The following is a 25,774-nucleotide window of genomic DNA, read 5'->3' as shown; positions in this document are numbered from 1 at the left end:
AGCTGAGGAGCCTTCTAATCAAGGTGAAAGAAAGTGCAAAAGCAGGGTTGAAGTTAAACAACAACAAAAAAAAACCCAAGATTCTGGCAACCAGACTGACTGATAACTGGCAAATAGAGGGAGAAAATGTGTGGGCAGTGACAGACTGTATTTCTAGGTGCAAAGATTACTGCAGACACAGACTGCAGCCAGGAAATCAGAAGACGTCTACTTCTTAGGGGGAGGGCAATGACCAATCTCGATAAAATAGTGAAGAGTAGAGACATCACACTGGCAACCAAGATCCGCATAGTTAAAGCAATGGTATTCCCTGTAGTAACCTATGGATGTGAGAGCTGGACCGTAAGGAAGGCTGAGTGAAGGAAGATACATGTTTTTGAAGTGTGGTGTTGGAGGAAAATTTTGAGAATGCCTTGGACCGCAAGAAGATCCAACCAGTTCATACTTCAAGAAATAAAACATGACTGCTCATTGGAGGGAAGGTTATTAGAGGCAAAGGTGAAGTACTTTGGCCACATAATGAGAAGACAGGAAAGTTTAGAGAAGACAATTATGCTGGGGAAAATGGAAGGAAAAAGGAAGAGGGGCCGACCAAGGGCAAAATGGATGGTATCCTTGAAGTGACTGGACTGACCTTGAAGGAGTTCGGGGTGGTGACGGCTGACAGGGAGCTCTGGCGTGGGCTGATCCATGGGGTCACAAAGAGTCAGAAGCGATTGAACGAATAAACAACACGGGGAATTTCTAGGATATCTTGTGTGATTCTATGGTTAGCTTCCACCAAAATCGTCAGTACAGTTTATTTATTTATTTATTTACAGCTTTTATATTCCGCCCTTCTCACCCCGCAGGGGACTCAGGGCGGATTACAGTGTACACATATATGGCAAACATTCAATGCCAATTTTTAACATACAACATATACAGACATACACAGAGGCTATTTAACTTTTTCTGGCCGCCAGGGAAGCTGTCGCTTTAATCGTCCATCTGCGACGCTGATGAAGCACTTTCGCATTCCTGCGTGCTTCCCAGCTGGAATGCTTTGCTGGAGTCTTCTTTATGGCCTCATAAATCAGTTAATTTAGCCTCCCCACACTTTTAAGGTGGTACCTTATTTTCCTACTTGACAGATGCAACTGTCTTTTGGGTTGCAAAGGTTGACAACAGGCTACACACAATTGGTTGGAAACCCACTCCAACCCGGGCTGGCTTCGAACTCATGACCTTTTTGGTCAGAGTGATCTTAATGCAGCTGACAGCCAGCTGCGCCACAGGTCCTTTTGCTGGAGGACCTAGAGATTCCCAAATAAGCATTCTCCCAGAATAAAGAAAATGTTTAAATTCCATGTTTTTTCTAAATTTGCAATCCTGTGACCATAACTCCAACAAGTATGGAGACCTGACTGTATGTCTAATTAAACTGTATTCATTATTGCTAAATGTACTTCTCTACATTCAAATTAGAACGTGCACATTCTGGTCTAGAAACACTTTTGCTTTTTATGGGCAAACAGCCATACTAATGAGCAGGCATGTAGCCGGGGGGGGGGGGGGGGGCTCGGGGGGCTTCAGCCCCCCCCCCCCCGAAATTCTCATGGTGGTTCGCGAAAAGGCCTTACTGGTGCATTACTTAAACTGTTGTTTATTCATATCATGATCTGATCACCATACTCAATATATTTATTTATTTATTTATTTATTATTTATTTATTTGCTGCATTTTTTGACCGCCGTTCTCAGCCCTAGGGCGACTCACGGCGGTGTACAACATATAAAAGACAATTTACAATAAAGCATTAACGAAAACCAACATATCACTAGTACACAATAATATAATTACACTAAAAAATCCGCTCCGTCTTATCGTAGAATCATAACCAATCTCATAATCCATATACCGTTCCAGTTGTCATTGCCAGTTAATGAAGCACTCAGTTAAATGCCTTCTCAAATAGCCATGTCTTTAGGCTCTTACGGAAAGACATAAGGGAGGGCGCCTGTCTGATGTCAATAGGGAGGGTGTTCCACAGCCGGGGGGCCACCACCGAGAAGGCCCTCTCTCTCGTCCCCGCCAGACTTGCCTGTGAAGCAGGCGGGATCGAGAGAAGGGCCTCCCCAGACGATCTCAAGGCCCTCGTGGGCTCATAGGCCGAGATGCGGTCCGAAAGGTATTTTGGGCCGGAACCGTTTAGGGCTTTGTAGGATAACACCAGCACCTTAAATTGGGCCCGGTAGCAAATCGGCAGCCAGTGGAGCTGGAACAACAAGGGCGTTGTATGCTCCCTGCGTCCCGCTCCTGTTAGTAACATGGCTGCCGCGCGCTGGACTAGCTGGAGCTTCCGGGCTGTCTTCAAGGGCAGCCCCACGTAGAGAGTGTTGCAGTAGTCAAGGCGGGATGTGACCAGAGCGTGTACCACCGTGGCCAAGTCAGACTTCCCAAGGTACGGGCGCAGCTTGCGCACGAGCCTAAGCTGTGCAAATGCTCCCCTGGTCACCGCTGAAACCTGGGGATCCAGGCTCAACGATGAATCCAGGATCACACCCAAGCTGCGAACCTGCGCCTTCAAGGGGAGTGCGACCCCATCCAGCACAGGCTGTAACCGTATACCCTGTTCGGCCTTGCGACTGACCAGGAGTACCTCTGTCTTGTCTGGATTTAATTTCAGTTTGTTCGCCCTCATCCAGACCATTACAGCGGCCAGGCACCGGTTCAGGACCTCGACAGCCTCCTTAGTAGCAGGTGGGAAAGAGTGACAGAGTTGGACATCATCTGCGTACAGATGACACCGCACCCCGAAACTCCGGAATTGCATGGGGGTATTGGGGTAATGGTACAAAAGATTTGCTAGGGTAGACTCTCTTTCACTCAGACTCAGCCCCCCCCCCCTGAAAACCCCCCTGAAAAAAATCCCCCCCCCCCCCGAAATGAAATCCTGGCTATGGGCCTGCTAATGAGCACATGCATGAGTCCTATAGACATTATATTTCAGGTAGTGACCCCATAGAGTACCTATATTGGTCACTGTTATTCATGGGGCAACTTATGTTTAATTTGCCCTTCACCAAGGAAGTGCAAATGTCTCTGGCTCTTTTTTTCAAAGAGACCTAATTCCACCTATTACTGGAATCTTGCTTTTGTGGCTATATCCTGCTTGGGAGATGAAGCGCACAGCTTGAAGCTAATTTCAAGTAAAAATTGAAGCGGTGCCAGTGGTGCTTCCAGATGGACAGCCCATCGCATTACCAGCTGAAAAGTAATGTGTATGGTTCTCTCTTTCCTCTTTTAATGGATTTTTTTGTGGTAAGGGAAAAAAGTTGCGAGAAGCAAAGGGAAAGTGGATATGGGTGTGAATATGTTTACTAATGGAAGGTGATGCTACTCTGGATCCACACATGGACCTACCATTAGGCAAAGCAAGGGAAGTGCCTGGGGGAAATAATGCTGTGTGTGTACCATGCAGTCTATCCTGTGCCCACTATATTAATCTGCTGATTTCAGGAATCATGAAAGATGCTGCCCCTTTGTTAGTGGCAATCTCTCTGTCTTTGCATTGCTAAGATTTTATTTCTTTGTAAAAGATGTACAGTCAAAACACCACATTTTACTGAGTTTAGGGTCACAAGATCCCCATACAGCATTAAAAATTGAAAGTGTGACAAGATATACAATTGACCCTCCTCATTTGCCGGTTTGATTTCTGCAGATTTGATTATTCACAGATTTGATTCATATGATATTTCTAGAATTCTAGATTCTCGATTCCTGCTGGAATCTCTGGTCCTTCGAGGTGAATCTATAGTCAAATTTTGCTAGAGAACATTTTAACTAAAACTGTGAATAATCAAATCTACAAAAGCTGAAATCTTGGCTCCCTTTCCATTTTTAAGGCTGCAGGCAACACAATGAGAAATGATATTATGGGCCTGATCCGATCAAAGTTTCTACAGTTGCAATTTTCTATCTGTTTGTTTGGGAAGCAGCCCCACCGATCGTGCTGTAAATCCCATTGATTTCAGAGGCAGAGATACAAGCTAATGTTTAATGGCTTCATTGAAGTCAGTTAGCCTTAAGCACATTTGACTTGGTGGAGACATGTGCTATAAACTGTACCTTGTAAGTAAATCCCAATAAAATAATCAATAATAACCACTCATCGCATTTTTTTTAATCGAGTGAGATCCATGCTACTTGCATTTCTGAGCCACAGATAAAATATAACTGTGGTGAGACAGTCATAAACCTGGGAAGAAGTCATGTTTACGTCAGTTCCTCGTGTTTACTTTGTGGCTCGTAAAATTATGTGCCCCTGGTGAGACTCTATCCCGGTGCCGATGTTTCAACCCAAGCCGTTTGTGACATGAGCTTGTGTTCTCAACAGCTGTTGGCGTCTCTCAATGGCACCGTCCCATCTGCCACTCAGCAGTCCCTTGGCCGGTGCCAAAGCCGCTTGGGCAGAGGTGCTTCTGGATACTTTTGGGACTGGGTGGTTGGATCTTGACTTTTATTATGTGCCATGTTGTCCCCTCCTGCTGTAGTTTTGCACCCTTACAGCCTGCCTGTCTACCCTCCGGCACCCCAATGTTACTCCGGGCTGGTTCAGGTATGATCCTTTGTATTCATCTCTATCTGTGTATATATAAATCTGTGTGTCTTTGTGCCATTCTCCGTGACATTGACAGGGCCCAGCTGTGGCTGGCTGGTGGTCTTGTGGGGACAGCTGATAAAGCCTCCTCCGCAGATAAATCCCTCCATTCCTGAGTTATTTTTACAGAATTGCTCAGAGAGAGAGAAAGTCTTCTCCTTGTAAGGGGATTGGTATTTAAAGCTCTTGGGGGAACGAAGAGATCATTTTATACCTGATTGTACAGACCGTATATAAAAGGCAGGTGGACTCTTTCAAAGGGCAGGCCCGCCACAAATGAGATTTGATTGTACATAGATTGATTAATGAACTATAAATTTTAATCATGCACTAAATGCACACCTAAAATGGTGGTGCAATTAAACAGCCCTAGCTTTGACAGACAATAGCATAGTTTTCATAACAGGCAACCATTTGTGGTAAACATAGAGTTATGTGATGCTCCAAAACTGTCTCCTTGCGTTGTTGAAGCAGTGATCCCTTTGCTTTCTGAAGATTCAATGAACACAAACTTTGTCATATGTTCAAAATTATTAAAAATTACCATTGAACATGTGTAAAGTATATCCTAAACATAAATGCATTTCATGTTTAGACTTGGGTCCTATCTCCAAGATATCCCATTATGAACATATATACAAATATAGATATTCCAGAATCTTGGGGGGGGGGGGGGGGTCTGAAATCTCAAACGCTTCTGTTCCAAAGCATTTTGGATAAATGATACTCAACTTCTAACATTTATAAAGGATTAAGGATGCATCTAAACCAGACACAGGCAAATTTTGGTCCTTCAGGTGTTTTGGACTTCAATTCCCACAATTCCTAATTGGGGGAGTTAAACTCCAAAACACCTATGCCTATGCCTGATCTAACTGTAGAACTGATGCAGTTTGACACCACTTTAGCTGTCGTGACTCAATGCACCAGCACCCTTTGGCTGAGAAGGCTAAATACCTTGTAGAATGGCAGTTCCATGGATTCTATAGCACTGATCCATGGCAGTTAAAGTGGTGTCAGACCACATTAATTCTACAGTATAGATGCATCCTAAGTTGACCAAAGTTCCACAGATATGTAAACCTCACTTGATTAGTTTCCAACAGACTAAACAATCTCTGAGGATGCCTGCCATAGATGTGGGTGAAACATCAGGAGAGAATACTCTTGGAAGATGGCCATACAGCCCAAAAAATCCAGTGATTCCGGCAGCCTTCGACAACAAATTCCAATTTTGTTACATAGCGTAATTAATGTGATAAAACAAGGACTGATGTACAGGAGGAAGACAATGGTCTCATTGAATCTCAGAAATGTCAATGCTTTCGTGAACTCCCTGGAAGGGAAGGTGGAGCATATGGAAATAACCCGATCAAAGTTAGCAAGTCAACCAGCATTTGCAGAGCCAGCGCATTTATTCAGATGTCCAGATGGCTTCACCATAGGGACGGGGCGCTGTCAAATCCCATGCAGCTATGCCCAGAAACCTCCAGCTGGCATGGCCTCCAGCCATTGATTACAATGGGAGGTTTCTGGTAGCCGTCGCCCAGAAAAATTAATGTTCTACGTTCCAGTTGAGGCTTCTGCTCTGTAATTCTGTGAACAATACATGCTTCCACTGGTGGCTTTGAAGAGTATGTCTACAGCAGGCATGGGCAAACTTTGGCCCTCCAGGTGTTTTGGACTCCAGCTCCCACAATTCCTCATAGGCTCAGCCCCCTTCTTTTTCCCCCTCAGTTGCTTAAGTAGGAGTTGAAGTCCAAAACACCTGGAGGGCTCAAGTTTGCCCATGCCTGGACTAGGCCTACCTCACATTGAGAGGCATACCTTTCTCCCACTGAGAGAAAAACCGATGGTATTAGCTTTGGCCTACTAACTCTAACAAGTTTTCCCCATGCCTGGTATAGATGCTGCATGAACGTTTGGCTACCTCATGTGCCGTATTTGCACAATATCCTCATGGAACGGTCTTGAGGCTGTTAGGAATTGTGGGAGTTGAAGTCCAAGACACCTGGAGGGCCAAAGTTTGCCCATGCCTGGACTAAGGCCTACCTCACACTGAGGACTACCTCACAGACTGAGACCTTTTTTCCACTGAGAGAAAGACTCAGTGGAAGAAAGGTACACTAACTCTTACCGCTCCTGTTGTGAGAAAATTGGCCGTCTGCAAGGACATTGCCCAGGGGACACCTGGATAACTTTTTTGATGTTTTATCATCCTCGTGAGAGGCTTCTCTCATGTCCCCGCATGAGGAGCTGGAGCTAATAGAGGGAGCTCATCCGCCTCTCCCCGGATTCGAACCTGCGACCTGTCGGTCTTCAGTCCTGCCAGCACAGTACTTTAACCCACTGCGCCACCGGGGGCTCCTTTCTAGACATAGGTGAGAAAGTCTACTGGGGTTCACCCGGTTTATTTATGACCAGTAATTGAATTGTCTCATTAAGATTTGAGGTTTTGTTGGGGCATTCCTAGCTCCACCCTTACTGCCGCCATCAGCATCAGAAGAAGACCTACAAGCCACTCTAAACACCTTTGCAGAAGCATACGAGAAGCTCAGCCTGTCATTGAACATTGAGAAAAACCGAAGTGCTCTTCCAGCAGTCACCAGCCAGTCCCTCTCCAATGCCAGTAATACAGCTTAATGGTGTAACATTAGAAAATGTTCACCATTTCCGCTACCTTGGCAGCCACCTCTCCACAAAAGTCAACATTGACACTGAAACACAACACCACCTGAGCTCTGTGTGTGCAGCATTTTTCCGAATGAAGCAGAGAGTGTTTGAGCACTGGGACATCAGTAGGGATACCAAGGTGCTTGTTTATAAAGCTGTTGTCTAACCCTGCTATACGCCTGCGAGGGGTGGACTATCTAGAGACATCACAATCATCTCCTCAAACGATTCCATCAGCGTTGCCTCCGAAAAATCCTGCAAATCTCTTGGGAAAAGAAGCGGACAAATGCCAGGGTGCTGGAAGAAGCAAAGACCACCAGCATTGAAGCGATGGTCCTCCGCCATCAACTCTGCTGGACCAGCCATGTTGTCTGGATGGCTGACCACCGTCTCCCAAAGCAGTTGCTCTACTCAGAACTCAAGAACAGAAAACAGAATCTTGGTGGACAGGAAAAGAGATTTAAAGATGGGCTCAAATCCAGCCTTAAAAACTCTGGCATAGACACTGAGAACTGGGAAGCCCTGGCCCTTGAGCGCTCCAACTGGAGGTCAGCTATGACCAGCAGAATTTGAAGAGGTACGAATGGAGGGTGAAAGAGAGAAACATCAAGCCAACCCCGACCGGGACTGCCTTCCACCTGGAAACCGATGCCCTCACTGTGGGAGAAGATGCAGATCAAAAATAGGGCTCCACAGTCACCAACGGACCCACCGCCAGTACGCCCGTCTTGGAAGACAATCCTACTCCGTCAATGAGGGATAGCTTAAGTGTTCTGGAAAGGCCCAGGAGATAGATGCTGGTGTAGATGTTGTGTAAACTTGTGGCTACCTCGTGTGCCCTATTTGCAGAATATTCTCACATTGACTTCATGTTACTTCCCTTTTTTCAAAACTCCTGGTACTTTTATGTTCACTTCTAATGTGAATATTAGCGCATGACAGATGGATAATGTGCCCAAAATCCCACTGACAAAAACGACTTGAAGTGCTTATGGAATGATTCATAACAGTCAGCGCATCTCTCTCTTCCTCCCTGTAAAGCTTAGGTTTATTTTTCTTTCTTTCTTTTCCTTGTTAAAAACAGAATTTATCGCACCACAGCTTCCACAGGTAGGCCCCCAAAGGGGGTCTTGCTGAATAGTTAAAGCGATTCACGCCCACAATAATGTAAAGTCACGGTTTAAAGTGAGCAAGGCAACAAAAGCAGACTCTCCATGTTTAGTCAGAAACGACGCAGAAAACAAACCTAGGGCTCAAGAGACAGTCTGAGGCCTGAGGCAGACAACCTAAATAACGGCGGAGAAAATGTTCTTCAGATATACATTATTGACAATTTGCTACCCTTTCATGGTTCGGCTGCCTGAAGAGGCACAATTTTCTGTCATTTAATTTCTTGTCAATGATCCACCATTTTGGTTTAATTTTGTTTTATGTTTATGTGTGAGGGAGGGAGAATGATGACACCACGGTGATTTTCTCGTTTAATCCTAACTAGATCAGTCCTCCTATATTAACAGGGAAACTGGGCAGAATTGAAAAGGCTTGACAAGCTTTCTAAACATTTACTCTTTCTCTTACATGCCTAATGACAAGGCAAAGGAATAGAAAAGAGTAGTGGAGGGGACTGGGGACTCCGCTTAAACTCCTACGTGGAATAAAAGGTATTATATATTTCCAGCTAGAATGCCACATGTTCTGAGGTTTAGAGGCACAGGACCTCTGCGTTAGGGGGGAAAAAACTCATTTTTAATTATTTTTTCCACTTTTTTTGACCTCAGAGAATACCTCTCTGGGAATCGCCAGCATGTGGTGAAATTCTGGCCACAGACTCGCATTTGAGGACCTAGATGTTCTTAGAGAGGGCATTTTGATCCGATTCACAGATATCAACCCCACAGACTATATATATCCTGAATTAAATTTTCCAGTGAGCAAAAGGCAGAAAATGTGGTTCTCGTTTTTCTATATATTTTTAAAAGCTAGGTCAGCCTATGAGAAAATACCAGGTCAGTGAAATTCAGTGAAATTCATAACTCTGTGGGAATTTGAATCCAGATCTAATGCTGGATCTACACTGCCCTATATTCCAGGATCTGATCCCAGAGTATTTGCTTTGAAATGGATTATATGAGTCTATACTGCCAGATAATCTGGGATCGGATCCTGGGATATAAGGCAGTGTAGATCCAGCCTAAGTCCTTGTGCTGACATTGTCCTACACTTTCTCTCCAGTGTAGCCTTTCTTTGCTAAAGATACTTAGGACCCATCTACACTGCCATATAATCCAGTTTCTGAATCCAGATTGTCGGGTAGATCCAGCCTTAGCCTACACTGCCATATAATTCAGTTTCTGAATCCAGATTGTCGGGTTTGAACTGGATTATATGGCAGTGTAGGCTAAGGCTTGATCTACACTGCCATATAATCCAGATTACTAATGCAGATAATCCACATTATCTGCTTTCAACTGGATTATATGAGGCTGGATCTATTTTGCCATATAACCCAGATTGTCAATGCAAATAATCCACATTATCTGATTTCAACTGGATTATATGAGACTGGATCTATACTGCTATATAATCCAGATCATCAATACAGATAATCCACATTATCTGCTTTGAACTGGATCATATATGGTTGGATCTACACTGCCATACAATCCAGATTATCAATACAGATAATCCACATTATCTGTTTTGAACTGGATTATATGAGGCCCCTTCTACACTGCCATATAAAATTCAGATTATTTGCTTTGAACTGGATTATTTGGCAACGTAGATTCATACAATCCAGTTCAAAGCAGATGATGTGGGTTATCTAATTTGATAATCTAAATGAGGGGTCCTCAAACTAAGGCCCGGAGGCCAGATACGGCCCACCAAGGCCATTTACCCAGCCCTCGCTCAGGGTCAACCTAAGTCTGAAACGACTTGACAGCACACAACAACAACAACAACAACAACAACAACAACAACAATCCTATCTCATCAGTCAAGAGCAGCCCCACCCTTCCCATTGAAATACTAATAAGTTTATATTTGTTAAAATTGTTCTTCATTTTTAATTATTGTATTGTTTTTAAGAGTTTTTGCACTACAAATAAGATATGCGCAGTGTGGACAGCAATTGATTCATTTTTTTTTTCAAATTATAATCCGGCCCTCCAACAGTTTGAGGGACTGTGACCTGGCCCTCTGTTTAAAAAGTTTGAGGACCCCTGATCTCGATGTTATGGCAGTTTAGAAAGCGCCTAAGTCTATGCTGCCATATAATCCAGTTCAAAGCAAAGAATCTGGATTCAGAAACTGGATTATATGGCGGTCTATCTCCAGTTTTAGGCAGAGGTTTTGTCAAGATCAGGTGAAGAGGAACCTGTTTGCCCAGGAACAGCTAATGTTACAAGGACTGGGTTCTTGTAGGTTTTTTCGGTTATATGGCCATCTTCTAGACGCATACTATCTTGACATTTCACCTGCATCTATGGCAAGCATCCTCAGACCTCACAACCTCTGAGGATGCTTGCCATAGATGCAGGCGAAATGTCAAGAGAGAATGCTTCTAAAACATGGCCATATAACCGAAAAAAACCTACAAGAATCCAATTATTCCAGCCATGAAAGCCTTCGACAACACATTGTTACAATAACTCTTTCTCTACAGCTATTTCCTTAAAATTTGTGGTGTTAATGCATACAACCTCAGGTACAGTTGTAGAAATCATAATGGGACTCAAAGAAAGCAGGCTTAGACATAAATTATGTATATCTCTACCACATATAATTAAAAACTACATAAAGTGGATTTTTTCTGGGATTTGGTTCCAGGGCCCCCCATGGATACCAACATCTGTAGATGCTCAACATAACACAATCATAAAATAATAATAATTCTTGCTGCCTTGGTTTTTTAAGGGCAATTCTTGAGATTATTTGGGATGCCGATTCAGAAAATTGCATTGGATAGCACTAATCAGCTCTAGTTTCTTAGATATGGTTATTATGGTTTTCTGCGAGCAAGCAGATATCATATGTTCTGTATGTCAAAAACTAGCACTCATAGGGAATCAGCAAGTCAAATATACCCACAAACAGGTCTAACATTTGAGATATTAAAATGTGTGTTGGCCAGCGTTATGTAGAATGGCAAAATAGGGTCTCCCTTATATTAAATGGCAGAACAACACATGCCAGAAAGGGCCTGAGGGTCTGTGAAATAGCAAGGAGCTATAGTATAGCATGCCTGTATATCAGTGTAGTGCTCAGGGTATTGCAAAATTGCTTTTTGGATTCCCCCCCCCCCCCCCCTTTTAATATTTTCAAGCTGTCGTTCATTGAATTTATGGGTGCACAACCCTTGGATGTGGAGGGCTGACTGTAATTATTTGTTATTGTGCTTAAACTCCACAAGGAAAAGGACTTTAGGCTGGGTCACAATTGTACAATAACAGTCATGCCATAGTGAGGGTGTCAGCCTGGATTCTCTTCTTATTAGCCATCCTTTCACAACTCTGCATTGCCAGTGAACAGATAGACATCTCTTCCAACATTTTGCAAACATTTTGCTTCTATATACTTGTAATATAGCCACATTCTCATACCAGGAAAAATTACCTAAGCATCCACTTAAATGTTTCTACTTAATTATGCATGGCTCACTAATACAATCTTGACCTATTGTGTGTTGCATGGATGTATTTCTACAAGGTATAGTAATAGTTTAAAAGGGGATTTGAGAAATTCACATAGAATGAAGCATCAGATCTTGTTTGATCTTGGACGCTAAGCAGGCTCAGCTCTGGTTAGTACTTGGATGGGAAACCACCAATGTATACCAGGTGCTGTGGGCTATGTTTCAGAGAAAGGAACAGGCAAACCCTCCTCTGCATATTCCTTGTCTTTTTAACCATTTTTATTCAGACAGGCCTTTGATTTTTACTTTATACACAGCATGTGTGTATAAAGTAGTAAGCTGCATTTTAAAATCATTTTTTAAAAATCCAAATTAAATATATTTAAAGAGGTTTTAACTGTTTAAATATTATTTTTAAATAATATTGCTATTTAATCCTTTTTTTTTTTGAAGTTTTGCATATTAATGTTTTAACTTGATCTTTTTGAAACAATTTCAAAGTATGATCCTTTATCAACAGTTTCACATACTGATGCTCCAAAAAAAAATCCTCCCAGGAAGTGTTTTTGGACTCCTGTGGGTCCTCTAGTGTTATTTTATGATATACTTTCAAGTCAATGGATTTTGATATAGGGTTTGCTATTATCTGAAGTTCCAGATGTCCATGGAGGTTCTTGGAACATTTCTCCTGCAGATACGATGGCCATGCTATAAGCTACCTTGAATCCCATCTTGGGAGAAAGGTGGGATACAGACCGAATACCTATATAATTAAATCAAAAACTTAGCAATAAGTTGACAGGTGGTTTGCAGGTACATACACACATAAGGTTCTCAATGGTTACTACTCATGAGGACTGCACGCTTCTTCTGGGACCATAAGAAGTATGTTTCTGAATTCTAGTTGCCAAGAAATACAGGGAGGAATCTCATATTCCTGCTTGTGGACTTCTCATAGGCATGTGGCTACTGTGTTGGTCACGTCCAGTTTGATAAAAGTCACCTTCCTTGATATAAAGCAGGCCGGGGCAGTAATGAACAGATCTAAATGGCCTATCCTGGTGCAAATCTACACTGCAGAATTATAGCAGTTGACACCACTTTAACTGCTATGATTGAATGCTATAGCATCATGAGTGATGTAGTTCTACAAAATCTTTAGCCATCTTCATCAGAGTGCTGGATCTACAAATCCTAGGATTGCATAGCATTGAGCCCTGGCAGTTAAAGTGGTGCCAAACTGCATTAATTCTACTGTGTAGGTGCCTTTCTAGAAAACTTATAAAATATTCCAGGGAACGAGGATATAGGAACTGGTACATTATGATGTTTTCTACTTGTGCATGCATTTGTATGCAGCTAGATTTGTGTTGGGATCCATAGATTCTGCCCAAGCTGCCCCTCCCCAGCTTTTAACGCAAGGAGGATATTAGTACATCTCTAATATCTCCCTGAAATGCAAAACAAGGGCAAAGTGGAAACAGGAACCATAATAGAAGGACTGTCTGTGGAACAACTGGAACATAAGCACAAGCAGACTGTTGCAATGTGTCATGGCGCACACCTGTTAGAGGTTTTGACACACTCATAAAGTACAAAGCCAAGTGGAGAATTTCACAGTACATTTGCATGCTGAATGGCTCTTATGTGCAGTCTGGCATGCCTTCAATACACAATTCTTAAAATACAAGTGCCTGTACAGAAGATATGGGATCTTACAGACACCAACTTGGATGATTTTAAAGGGAGAATTAGCACAATTCATAGAAAATAAGGATCTCAGTGTCTATTTGTCATTATGCCAGTAAATGCCAGCTAGTAGTAGTGTGTTTCTCCCTTCTCCTGCTCCTCTAATCCGTTCCCTTTTCTTTCTTCCTTGCCTGCATGAGTGAATGCACAAATGAATATGACTGGGTCCAACCATCCTATCAGTACAGATATTTGTGTGTGTTTGTGTGTGTGTGTGTTAAAAACAGGTCGAGTGGACTAGAGATAGTCACATTTTTCCCACTTTCATATGGGTCCGGCACCCCTAATTGCTGTGAAAATTTACTTTCCTATTGTACATAGGAAGCTGTCTTATAAACTCAGACTATTGGTCCATATGCTTTAGAACAGTTTGCTCTTTTCCAGGAGCAGTTCTCCATGGTCTGCAACAGCAGGCTTTCCCGTCATTTAACTGCTACTTGATCCCTTTTAACTTGAAAGGGCAAGCTTTGAATTAGGTTGTTGTCATGCAACACATGTGCTTTAGCATATGGGAATGGTCTCCATTCCACCCCTATGAACTGTCTGAAATGTTATTAGATTGCGGCCCCCATAATCTCTCACAGTTGGCTGTGCTAGTTTGAGCTGATAGTCAAAATATATGTAGAAAGCCACTGTTGTCATTCTCTGCTTTATAGCCAGTTTTCCCAACCTGTGAAGCCTTTTAGATGTGTTGGATTACAGCTCTCATCGGCAGACTCACTGGAGATGAAGGAAGCTGCTGCACATCACATCTGGAAGACTTCCTGGGGCTGGAGAAGGTTGCTAAAGGCTTTCTAAAAGTACGAATTCTTTGTGGAATCTCATATCCGCCATCCCCATTTGGCAAGGACAATCCTTATTAACCCTCTTTCATCCCATTTTTTCATTTGCTTTTAAAATGTCCCAGTTTTTATTCTTCCTCCCACTTTCCCACATGCGTAATGGCTATAGATATGTTCAAAGTACAAAAGGAGTTTGCACTCGGTTAAGATAGCACTGGGAAGAGGAGGAGAAGGGCATATTATTGCCCTCCCAGTAGAATCAAGCAACTTCAGCGTCTTTCAGGTTGTCTGTTCTTTTTTGTTTATAACTTTTGCCATTTTGATCACACCGTGCCGTTTCTTGGTTATATGTGTCCTGGGAAACTTTGGAGGGTACGTAATCTTCCAGGGAGACCTCTTCTTAAGTACTCTCCCCTAAGTGCTTGGACATTACCCTTCTAGGTTGTGTACTTAGTTCACGTGGGGCGGGAGGAATGTGTCAGAATTAATCTACATTTTATTCACAAGTCCCAGAAGGGGAAAAAGAGCTTACCCAGGTTATCTGACTTGCAGGCAAAAGCCGCTATCAATCCTGGGGTCTCAGGAAGATTCCTTGATAGAAGTTTCTATTTACAAACTTGCATGCCTGGGCTGCTCCCCTTTCGGGGCCTCTCTGGGGCTACGTGAGTGACAAGATGGTATTGCAGTCAAGTGGAGCTATTTATAAAGACTGGAAGTGGAGCCAGCCCTGATAAGAATTGGTGCCTGAGAGGGGTACTTTCCAAACTGTCTCCAGTATGTGTTGATAGTGTTTAAAGAGATGTGTGTGTGACAGAGGAACAGAAAGCAAGCAAGAGTCTTTGGGGAAGGAAAACAAGGCATACATCCTGGGAGCAAGTTAGGGCATTGCATTTTTGTCACCCATTTATTTCTTTTGTTTCCTAACTTTTCATACACAACTTTATAGGAAACAGGTGGTTCTCTAATGTGCATTCCCCACCTGTCCCAGGCCAAATTACTCTGCCCTTCCGATCAGAGGCACCATCAGGAACCCTTTCCGCTACCCCACTCTCCTAGTTTTGCCTAGTTTTGACCAAATTGATCTGGTAAATTCTAAAATTGAAGAACAATGATTTCCACTGAGGTTTCAAGCTAAAATCTTTGTATCCAAGTCTTGGAACTGGCTCAGACCAACTGTCAAAACCAGGCATGTAGCCGGGAGGGGGGGGGGGGGGCTTGAGGGGTTCAGCCCCCCCGAAATTCTCATGGTGGTTCGCAAAAAGACCTTACTGGTGCATTATTTAAACTGTTATGTTTATTCATATCATGATCTGATCACCATACTCAATATATCCCATATGCATGGGGATATTGGGGTAACAATACAAAAGGTTTGCTAGGGTAGACCCTCTTTCACTTAGACTCAGCCCCCCCCCCGAACGCCCCCCCCCCCTGAAAAAAACTCCCCCCCCCCCCAAATCGAAATCCTGGCTACGGGCCTGGTCAAAACTCTTCTAGCATCCATACAATTGTACTTAGTATCTGCTAGGCTAGGGTTTGGTTCCAGAACCCCCTGTGGAGACAAAATCCATGGAGGCTCAAGACCAATAACTTGAGTTGGCTGTTGCAAATTAATGTGGATGTTTGTTTAGATTTTGTGCTCTTATATAATTTTGTTTGACTACATGTAGTTTAATTTATTGATGCTATATTTAATTTACTGATGTTAGGCTTTAATTTGATGTTAGGTTCTAATGTTATTTTCATATGCAGGGTTTCTCTGGAATTTTATGTCAGTATTTGTTTATTTTATGAAGGCATTGAATGTTTGCCATTGTTATGTTGGAATCCTCCCAGAGTCCTCTCAGGGAGATAAAACAGAATACAAATACATTATTATTATTATTATTATTATTATTATTATTATTGATGTAGTAAAATGGTATCCCTTATGTGATATGATAAAATCAAAGCTTGCCCTTTGGACTTCTAAACAAATATTTTCAATCCATAGAAAGTTGAATCTGAAGATACAATATCCATGGATACAGAAGACCAGCTGTAATTGCTAGATCACCTTATGGTCCCATTAAAGAGAGAGTGACCATCATGTAACTCTCTGGATGTTGTTGAACTACAAGTTCCAGCATTCTTCAGCAATGTCATTGCTACTTGGGGTGCTGAGATAATATCCAGGGGGCTATGTGACTCCTACCGCTGTGCTATGGTTATGTATAATCATGGGTGGAATCTATGGCTGAGATACTTGTGTCCACCTAGAACAGTGGTTCTCAACCTGTGAGTCCCCAGGTGTTTTGGCCTACAACTCCCAGAAATCCCAGCAAGTTTACTAGCTATTAGGATTTCTGGAAGTTGATGGTCAAAACAACTGGAGACCCACAGGTTGAGAACTACTGACCTAGAACAAGACTGGGGAGAACATAGATCAGAAAATCTGCAGCAAGCCTGCAGAGCCCTTGGCCTTCAGATGATGGCAATAGTATTTCATCAACTTTTAGATATTCTAATAGGATTAATTTTGAACACATGTGTAGTAGACTGCTTATGATTTCCAGTTCCCAGAAGCTTCATGATTACAAATCCAAAGGTGGACATCACACACTACACATCTCACCACAATGAGGAAGACTGTTCAAGTGATCTGTTTGTTTGCTCAGTCTTCGATCCATGTGCTAATTCTTGATCGGAAACCGTGAAATCTTTGGCTTCTCTTCCTTCTAGTGGTCCTTGACCTTCATTAATATGTGGAAAGGACAGGACCTCAAATAGAGGTGTAACTTCTGGAAGCTTTCCAAAGAACTACCCTCTAAATTAAAGCAATGTTTATTTGCTCACAGTTCACTGAGGAAAACTGAGAGACATATCACCAAGCAACACCAGCTTCCATCAGCCCTCACCAGCTTGGCCATTGATAAAATATGATCGGAATTGTAGTATAGTGATGATATAGGATTCACTATTATCTGTTTCAAGTATCCATGAGAGGGAAGAACTTGCAAAATATCCCCCTGAAGATACAGGGTTGTACTGTATATACTGGAGTTTAGGCAAGTTGCAACAATAAATGAATTAAGCTTTGCAGATTGTAGCAAACTGCTCCTCTACTGGCTGAGCTGGAGATCTGCACCTTTTCTCTTGCCTAGAGTGAGTCCAACAAAGGTTTTTCGTCTCATAAGTGGAAGTGGCCTATGGAAACTAGAGACTCAGAACCAGGCCCTGAGATCTTGCAATCCTAGGTCCATCTCAGTCACTGTTTTACCACTTTTGTGAGGACTACTATGCCTCAGTTTCCTTTGTGTTCTTGTAGCACTGCTTTCTAGAACGGCAGCTGCCGCGTCCGCATCAGAGCTTTTTATGCCATCTGTTTCAAGCTCTAGCCGAGAAGATATGTGGGAAGAGGGCCCAGGAAGATCAAGCCCAATCTGGTACAGGGACTGTGTGCTTTGCAGTCCTCCCCAAGTATCAGTCTCTGTAGGAGATGCATCGGCTCCATTTGGCATCCACACACTGCCCAATTCACAGTATGGGTCTATGTATTAATGCAAACTTGTGCCTAGAGTTGTATGACTTCCAATAACCCTTAGTGTGCTTCAAAGAGGGTACTGGAGAGAGCCTTAATTTAACACAGAGGTGTCCGCAAAAGATGCTCTTGATTAATTGCCTGTTTACCCAATTAATTAAGCTTAGAGAAATTTGCATACCAGCAGCACCATGGCATGACTGTCTTTTAAAGATGCTGAAAAAAAAGCAGGAGGTAACCATACTGCTAATAGAGCAGGCTATCTTTCGTGGTTTCTTTTTAATTTCCAGCATAAGTATTGTATCAGATTGAAAAAGAGCTTCAGAACTAACCAGAATGCAGTTCTATATGGATTTTAGGCATGCAAGATTTACATGGTTTTTATGAGAGCTCTGTGTTCTGTCATCTAGGGCCTGGCATAAAAAGATAAAGACACTAAATATAAAAATCTTAAAGGTAGGAGTGTATGTGGAATGCCAGAAGTTGAACTGGAAGTTCTTCTGCCCCCAAATCCATTCCTGGTCACCGCACTCTTTCTTTATTGAAGTAGCATAATCCCTAGTTGTACCTTATCTAACTGCTTTAAAAATGTCCTGATTTCACTCTCCCCTTTCTATTTTGACCTCAGCATATTGCAGTTGCTGCAAATAGTGATCCAAGTGCAAAAGTAGCTTGCATTCGGTTAACGCAGCAGGAGGGAGTGGAGTGGAGGGCCAGAATAGCGTCTTTCCCAGAAGGCTCAGGCAAAGACAAACTGCTGCTTCAGTGTTTCCTTATTAGTACTTTTTGCCATATTTACCACACGCTCACGTTGCTTGGCTACAAATCTGCCATTGTTCATCTGTGCAGTGTTGGAGGGTATGTTTCCCCATATGTGTATGCCTCAGCCAAAGGGAGAGGACATTTATTTGCTATTAGTGGGGTTTGATTAATCTGCAGCAAATTATAAATATATCTACTAGTAGGTTCAGTTTTACCTTTTTCCTTTCTCCAATTTAGTTCAGTGTGAGAGAACTGGTGAGAGATAAAGGGCTGGATTAGAACTGGTATTGAATTTGAACTATGAAATTCCTTGGCTTAGGATACCATTCAATATTTTTCAGTTGAACTGCTCTACTTTATAGGGCTGTTGTAGGGAAAAATTGAAGAGGAGGAAGAGTTCAAGAATGGGATAAAAATATGTAATGATCCTGCCATTATCTCAATCCCACTGAACAGGTAAAGGTAAAGGTTTCCCCTGACATTAAGTATACTCGTGTCCAACTCTGGGGGATGGTGCTCATCTCCATTTCTAAGTTGAAGAGCAGGCGTTGTCCGTAGACGCCACCAAGGTCATGTCGCTGGAGCACTGTTACCTTCCTGAAGAAGCGGTAACTATTGATCTATTCACATTTGATCTTGCCACAGAAGCAGTAACTATTGATTTACTCACATTTGCATGTTTTCAAACTGTTAGTTTGGCAGAAGCTGGGCCTAACAGCAGAAATTTCTTTATTTTAATTATTGAAAACATTTATATTCTGCCCTTCTCATGCCGCAGGGGACTCAGGGCAGAGCACAATATATATGGCAAACATTCAGTGCCGGGACATAAAACCATAAATATATACAAACATTAAAATCACTTATATTCACATTAAAAGTTGCTTTAAAACCATCTCAGGACAGCATTTTGCCTCATTGCACTGCCCCAAAGGCTTGGTCTCACAGTTAACCCTACTCCCCAGATTCAAACTGCCAACCTTTTGGTCAGCAAATTCGGCAGCTCTCACTGAATTGTCAACTAAAACCTACATCCAGTTGATGGTACCTACATGGTGAAATTGTTTCAGCCCTGGACTACAATTCTGGAGGCTGGGGTTCCATTTCTCATTCAGCCATGGAAACCCATTGGTTGACCTTGAGCAAGTCAGCCTCAGAGGAACGCCAACACAAACTCCTTCTGAACCAGTCTGGCCAAGAAAACCCCATGATGGGTTTGCTTTAGGGTCGCTAGAAGTCAGAAACAACTTGAAGGCACACAATAACTGGAAACAAACCCACTGCTTCAACGGCTAAGTCAAAAATGTTCAAATCCATTGATTATTATTTTTTGGATTTATAGTTGAGATGAGCAATTGAAGTAAAATAAAAATGTTTAATTGCCTAATCATACCAACTAACCCAAATTGAACTTTGAAAATATAAAAGTGGGAACAATGTTTTTCTCTACCCCACCCCTCAAAAAAAGATTGAGGGACGCAGTACACAGCCCTCAGGCATTCTGCCCACAACTGCATTCTCTCCTTTTCTCTTCCTAGCATTAAGCCCACGGCTGGCTCAGAGATTAGTCCCTGTCTCTGCCTTCAGACAGGTGGGGCAGGTGCGTGGGTGGCAGTGTTGAGCCTCTCCAGCAGATTGCACATTCCAGGGAAATCTGCAGCTGTCCATCTCCTTAATGCCCCCCTCCCATTTAGGTTTTTTTCCCTCCAAAGCTCCCCAAACAGCTGAAAGACAAAGAGACAGGACAGATGCTCCAAATAAGGGTAGGGTGGCTGAGAGCAGGGTGGCCAATGAGAGGATTCACGTGTGTTGTGATGCCTCCTCATTGGCCGAAGGCTCAGCACAAGGGATGCTTTTATAGTCCTGGGCCATGTAGGAGAGAGAGAGAGAAAAGGGTGTGCAATTTTTGTCCTCCTGAGCATCCCATCCTGGCAGAGATTCTGAAAGGTGGCAAGGGATGGGGCCTGTCGGTGTAGGTGGGTGCCGTTTTCCTAATTGTGATCTTTTAGGAGCTCAGTTTCCTAGGTTCTGTAAGTTAGGTGTGTGTGTGTGTGACTGGGAGAGATCAGTCAGAAACTGTGGTTGGAAAATGCAAGAACAGCTGTAAGACAAGATATCTTAGCTCTTAAAGGAAGAAAAAGAGGAGCAGGAAGATGTGGGAGAATGTTTTTTTCTCAATTTTAGGAAAACTGAAAAGCTATTTAGGCCCAGTTCTGATCATTCTGTCTTCACTTAAAATAGAGCCGTTCAGCAGTGGAACTCTCTGCCCCGGAGTGTGGTGGAGGGTCCTTCTTTGGAAGCTTTTAAACAGAGGCTGGATGGCCATCTGTTGGGGGTGATCTGAATGCAATATTCCTGCTTCTTGGCAGGGGATTGGACTGGATGGTCCATGAGGTCTCTTCCAACTCTTTGATTCTATCATTCTATGATTCTATAGGATGCTGTGATCTAGGCCTAAACAATACCTTAAAAGCATCAGATCATATCTGATCTTGGAAGCTAAGTGGGGTCAGTCCTGGCTAATACTTAGATGGAGGACTGCCAAGGGATACCAGATGCTTTAGGCTGTATTTCAAAGAAAGGAACAAGTAAAAACATCTCTGAGTATCCCTTTCCCATATAAAATGAATTGAGTCATCATAAGTGGACAGCTGACTTGAGGGCACATGTACATCCTGGGCTTATTCTGAGCATCATCTGTATTCAATTTCTTAAGTCTATTTTGTAAAGGACATACTGAAAAATCTTCTGCATGCAGCTGTTATCTCTGTGCAACTTGCTGTGTGGCTGTGGGCAAAGTTTTGAAAACTTTAGGAATGATAACTACAAGAATCCCTCGGTCGACATAGCCATAATGGTTGTGTGTGCATTTGGGAAACTAACATTTCCAAGCTACCAGGTAGATTTTATTCCTTCTGTCACTCCTCCATCTTCAGATCTGTAGTACAGAAAATATAATACTCCTTCCAGGAATGTAAGGGCAATGAGACAATATCTGTAAGGCACTGCCAATACAGTAAAAGATGCTTCCTGGTACAAGAGATACTCAGAACCTTTGGGAAGAAAGTATTAGCAAGGATGGGGTTTTTTTCTGAGAGAGAAATGAGTGTCTAGTTGTTGTGGGAATAAAGGTAAGTCATCTGTCCTTGTTCTGTTCTAAGAAGTCCCTCTTGATTTTAGCTTGACTAAGAAAATACTTGGATTTCTTAGGGCTAAAGGAATGTAATCACCGATTTCTTTTTTATAAGCTCAGTGTCTTTACTACAGCGGACAAGGAAACTTTTTCTCTTCAACAGTTGTAGCACTATGAATCTACTTTAACTGCCATGACTCCATCCTACATCGTGGGACTTGCAAGTTTAGGGAGGAGTACTTCAAACTGTGACAGAGAGCAAATCCTAGACTACAAACTCTAGGATTCCATGAGATTCAGCCATGGTAATGGGTGATCATTGCATTACAACTGTGTAATGTGAAAAGGCTTAAGGTTCCAGAATCTCTTGTAGTTGTGGTTCCCTGCTTCATTCTTTCTTCTTTCTCTCTCTCCAGGGTAGCGCAGATGCTGCAGTGCCGCCAACTGATGCCATGACCCAGACGTTCCCAGCTCAGTATCCTCCACCACCACCTCAGGCCCGGCTGCCTCCACAGTATCATCTCCACAGCACCGCTTCAGAGTACCCATCTCCAACAGCCCCAGAACACAGCCTGCGCATCTTCACTGAGCAAGGAACAGCTGCATCAGAGCCACTGCCGCTGCCCCCACCACCTGCTGTAAGTGAGGGCTCCCAGGTTGAGGGTTTGGTGGTATGGCAATTTAAAAAAATGTGATTAGGGATTGCCTTCTGGAGGAGCTGAGGGACAAAGCTAGAGGCTGAGCCAGAGCATCTATTCCCCCCACCACCACCTCTTGAGCAGTTGTTTCTCCAAGATCATTCTGGTGACAGTAGATCAACAATCTAGAATCTTGTTATCTACATTAAAAAAAAAACACAGGTTAGGAAAGTCAGTTAGTTGGCTCTATGGCATTCCATTATCATCTCCCAACTCCGATCTTGCTTCTTTGTATATGCCAGACAAAATTAGTTTGGAGCAATCCTGGGCATCACAATTGAAGAGGGATATTGACAAGCTGGAATGTGTCCAGAGGAGGGCAACTAAAATGATCAAGGGTCTGGAGAACAAGCCATATGAGGAGAGGCTTAAAGAGCTGGGCATGTTTAGCCTGCAGAAGAGAAAACTGAGAGGAGACATGATAGCCATGTATAAATATGTGAGGGGAAGTCATAGGGAGGAGGGAGCAAGCTTGTTTTCTGCTGCTCTGGAGACTAGGACACGGAGCAATGGCTTCAAACTACAGGAAAGGAGATTCCACCTGAACATTAGGAAGAACTTCCTGACTGTGAGAGCTGTTCTGCAGTGGAACTCTCTGCCCCAGAGTTTGGTGGAGGCTCCTTCTTTGGAGGCTTTTGAACAGAGGCTGGATGGCCATCTGAATGCCATTTTCCTGCTTCTTGGCAGGGGGTTGGACTGGATGGCCCACAAGGTCTTTTCCAACTCTATGATTCTATGATTTAATGCCACTCCTTTGATTGGAAAAGCCAAACTTCGTGACAACTGCTGGAGTATTTGACGGGTGGACATTCTGAAAGGAGTGACACATTTTGGGATTAATCAATTTTGCACTGAGTGACATGGTACACAGAACTTTGACTGAGGCCCCTTCTACACTGCCAAATAATCCAGGTTATCAAAGCAGAAAATCCACATTATTTTATTTGAACTAGATTGTTTTAGTCTACACTGCCATATAATCCAGTTCAAAGCAGATAATGCGGATTTTATACAGCTGTGTAGAAAGGGCCTGAGTCTGCTTTAGCCACAGACCCTGAGAGAGAGAAAACCCTTGATAATGTCCAAATCTGGGATACAAAGGGATAAAGTACCACCCTATGTTTGATAGCTTGTTAAACTTGTGTGGCCAAGCAACACAACAATAAGATCAAAAGGACAAAAGGCATTAATGAGGATGAAAACAAAGCTAGAAATACACAAGCTGCAGCAAATGGCTTTTATCAGACTCTATAGGGAAGAGCAGGATGTTCCACTCCTCCCTCTTGCTGAATTAATTGAATGCAAGTTACTTTGAACTCAGTTTGTGGAAACTGAAGTAAGCTGAAGAAAAAGGGGAAAGTAGAAGGTGGAAGATGAAACCTGTGCTTTTCAAAAACCACAGGATAACAGAGGATAAGTTGGAACTGTCCCTGTTGAAATTGAGGCAGTTGGAGGGTTTGGCCATGCTGAATCGAGCATTTCAGATGTTGTGATTCAAATAAATACTCTTTCCAAGTTTTGATTATGGACCAAGACAAACAGGCAAGTTCTTAGGGTCCACTTATGGCCCTGTGAAGATAGCGCCTGGTGAACATTTCCTGCAGTGCCTTCAACATCCTCTCAGTCAAGGATATCTGGGGGGTGCTCAAAATGCAGACTAAAATCTGCTTGACATAAACAGCCAGGACAGGTGCCATTATTATGCTGGACCACATTGAGGGGTGGAAGCTTGCCAATTACTCAAGGGCATCATGTCTGGAAAATGGACTTGAATGTCCAAATTAAACTGGAGATTTGTAGAGATTCCACAACATTTTTGAAGTTTCTCCCTTATACTTCCCACTTCCAGCTGCAGTAGAGCAGTGCTCCTCAGGCTGATGACGTAGAGAGTGACAATCATTTTTTCCCTTTCTGCCAGAGACCAGTTCCATACATGTAGTCACTGACTACAGCTGTCTTGCCAATGATCAGCATTAGCCCAGGGTCAATAACAACCAGTGCTGCATTAGAGTGCCCCAAAATAATGGCCCCCATACTGTCTGTTGGTTCTTAAGGAGATTTAAAAAACAACAGCACATAATTCCCGCAAAAACAGCTCTTAAAGAGTGGTCAGATTTCTAACAGATTAACTTAAGTGCGGGAGACTGATGGATTTTCCTTTTCTTTGTGTTATGGTGGCGGGAAGTGAGGGGTTTAAGATGCTCCACTACATAGACTTTAAAATATCCCTTGGGATATATGTTTTTTTCATTACTCCAGTGAACCACTCAGAGGCTTGACTTCCTCTCTGAAGTGTCTGCTATTTGTGACATTTGTGAGGCAGGCATGTAGCCGGGGGGGGGGGGGCTTCAGACCCCCCCCCCCCGAAATTCACATGGTGGTTCGCGAAAAGGCCTTACTGGTGCATTATTTAAACTGTTATGTTTATTCATATCATGATCTGATCACCATACTCAATATATCCCATATGCATGGGTGTATTGGAGTAATTATACAAAAGGTTTGCTAGGCTAGACCCTCTTTCACTCAGACTCACCCCCCCCCCCCCTGAAACTCAGCCCCCCCAACCCCCCCTGAAAATCCTTTAGCCCCCCCCCCCCCCCCCGAAATGAAATCCTGGCTACGGGCCTGTTGTGAGGTGATCATAAATGCTAGATACTTGGGGTCTGTGGTTACCTCCATTCCTCATAAGCCATGCTGGGATGAATGTCTGTCTTGGTGCCTCTAGTCACCTTCAGTCATGGAGAGACCATTGCTCTTTCCCTCCACCATCATACAGTTAGTAGGAGAGTTAGGCATGCCAACTGACTTGCCTATGCGCTGCACATTTAGCACAGAGGTAGTGCAATGGGAATGTGGAGGTTTGTTGGATGAATATGCAGTAAAGAAGAACTAAGGCATGTGGTTCATCAAGTGCTGTTGGACTACAATTCTCATCAGTCCTAGTCAACATCACCAATTTTGAGAGATGGTGGTAGCAATAACCCAACACCATCGGGCTGGTCCACATTCCTCATCCCTGCTGTAAGAAAGGTAGGTATGTGTGCAAATCATGGAGATTCTCTTGATGTGGCGCACTCCAAAATGGCCCTCTGTCATATGCACATGTAAGCAATCTGAAGTAGTGTAAGCCCATTCCACCATGCATGTACAGAGAGAAACTGAATGCTGGGAG

At 43.1% G+C, this 25,774-nt stretch overlaps 1 protein-coding gene across 3 annotated transcripts in view; it reads left to right on the top strand.

The window, feature by feature from the left end:
• The first annotated feature begins 4,447 nt into the window (after positions 1-4,447).
• LOC132778072 (RNA binding protein fox-1 homolog 1-like) overlaps positions 4,448-25,774 on the top strand; it is a 57,258-nt gene continuing 35,931 nt past the window's right edge. Inside the window, exons 1-2 of one of the 3 annotated variants that reach the window (XM_060780692.2) lie at positions 4,448-4,604; positions 22,318-22,539. In XM_060780692.2, the coding sequence (XP_060636675.2) occupies positions 4,518-4,604; positions 22,318-22,539 (309 nt within the window). In that variant the 5' untranslated portion in view covers positions 4,448-4,517. Of the gene's footprint in view, positions 4,605-20,630; positions 20,745-22,317; positions 22,540-25,774 lie in introns of those variants that run through there. The other 2 variants (XM_060780691.2, XM_060780693.2) reach the window with 2 other exon arrangements.

Source organism: Anolis sagrei, chromosome 6 (genome assembly GCF_037176765.1).
Source record: "Anolis sagrei isolate rAnoSag1 chromosome 6, rAnoSag1.mat, whole genome shotgun sequence".
Lineage (NCBI taxonomy): Eukaryota > Metazoa > Chordata > Lepidosauria > Squamata > Dactyloidae > Anolis > Anolis sagrei.
The sequence above is the reverse complement of the archived record's forward strand: the minus strand, read 5'-3'. Positions and strand labels throughout refer to the sequence as shown.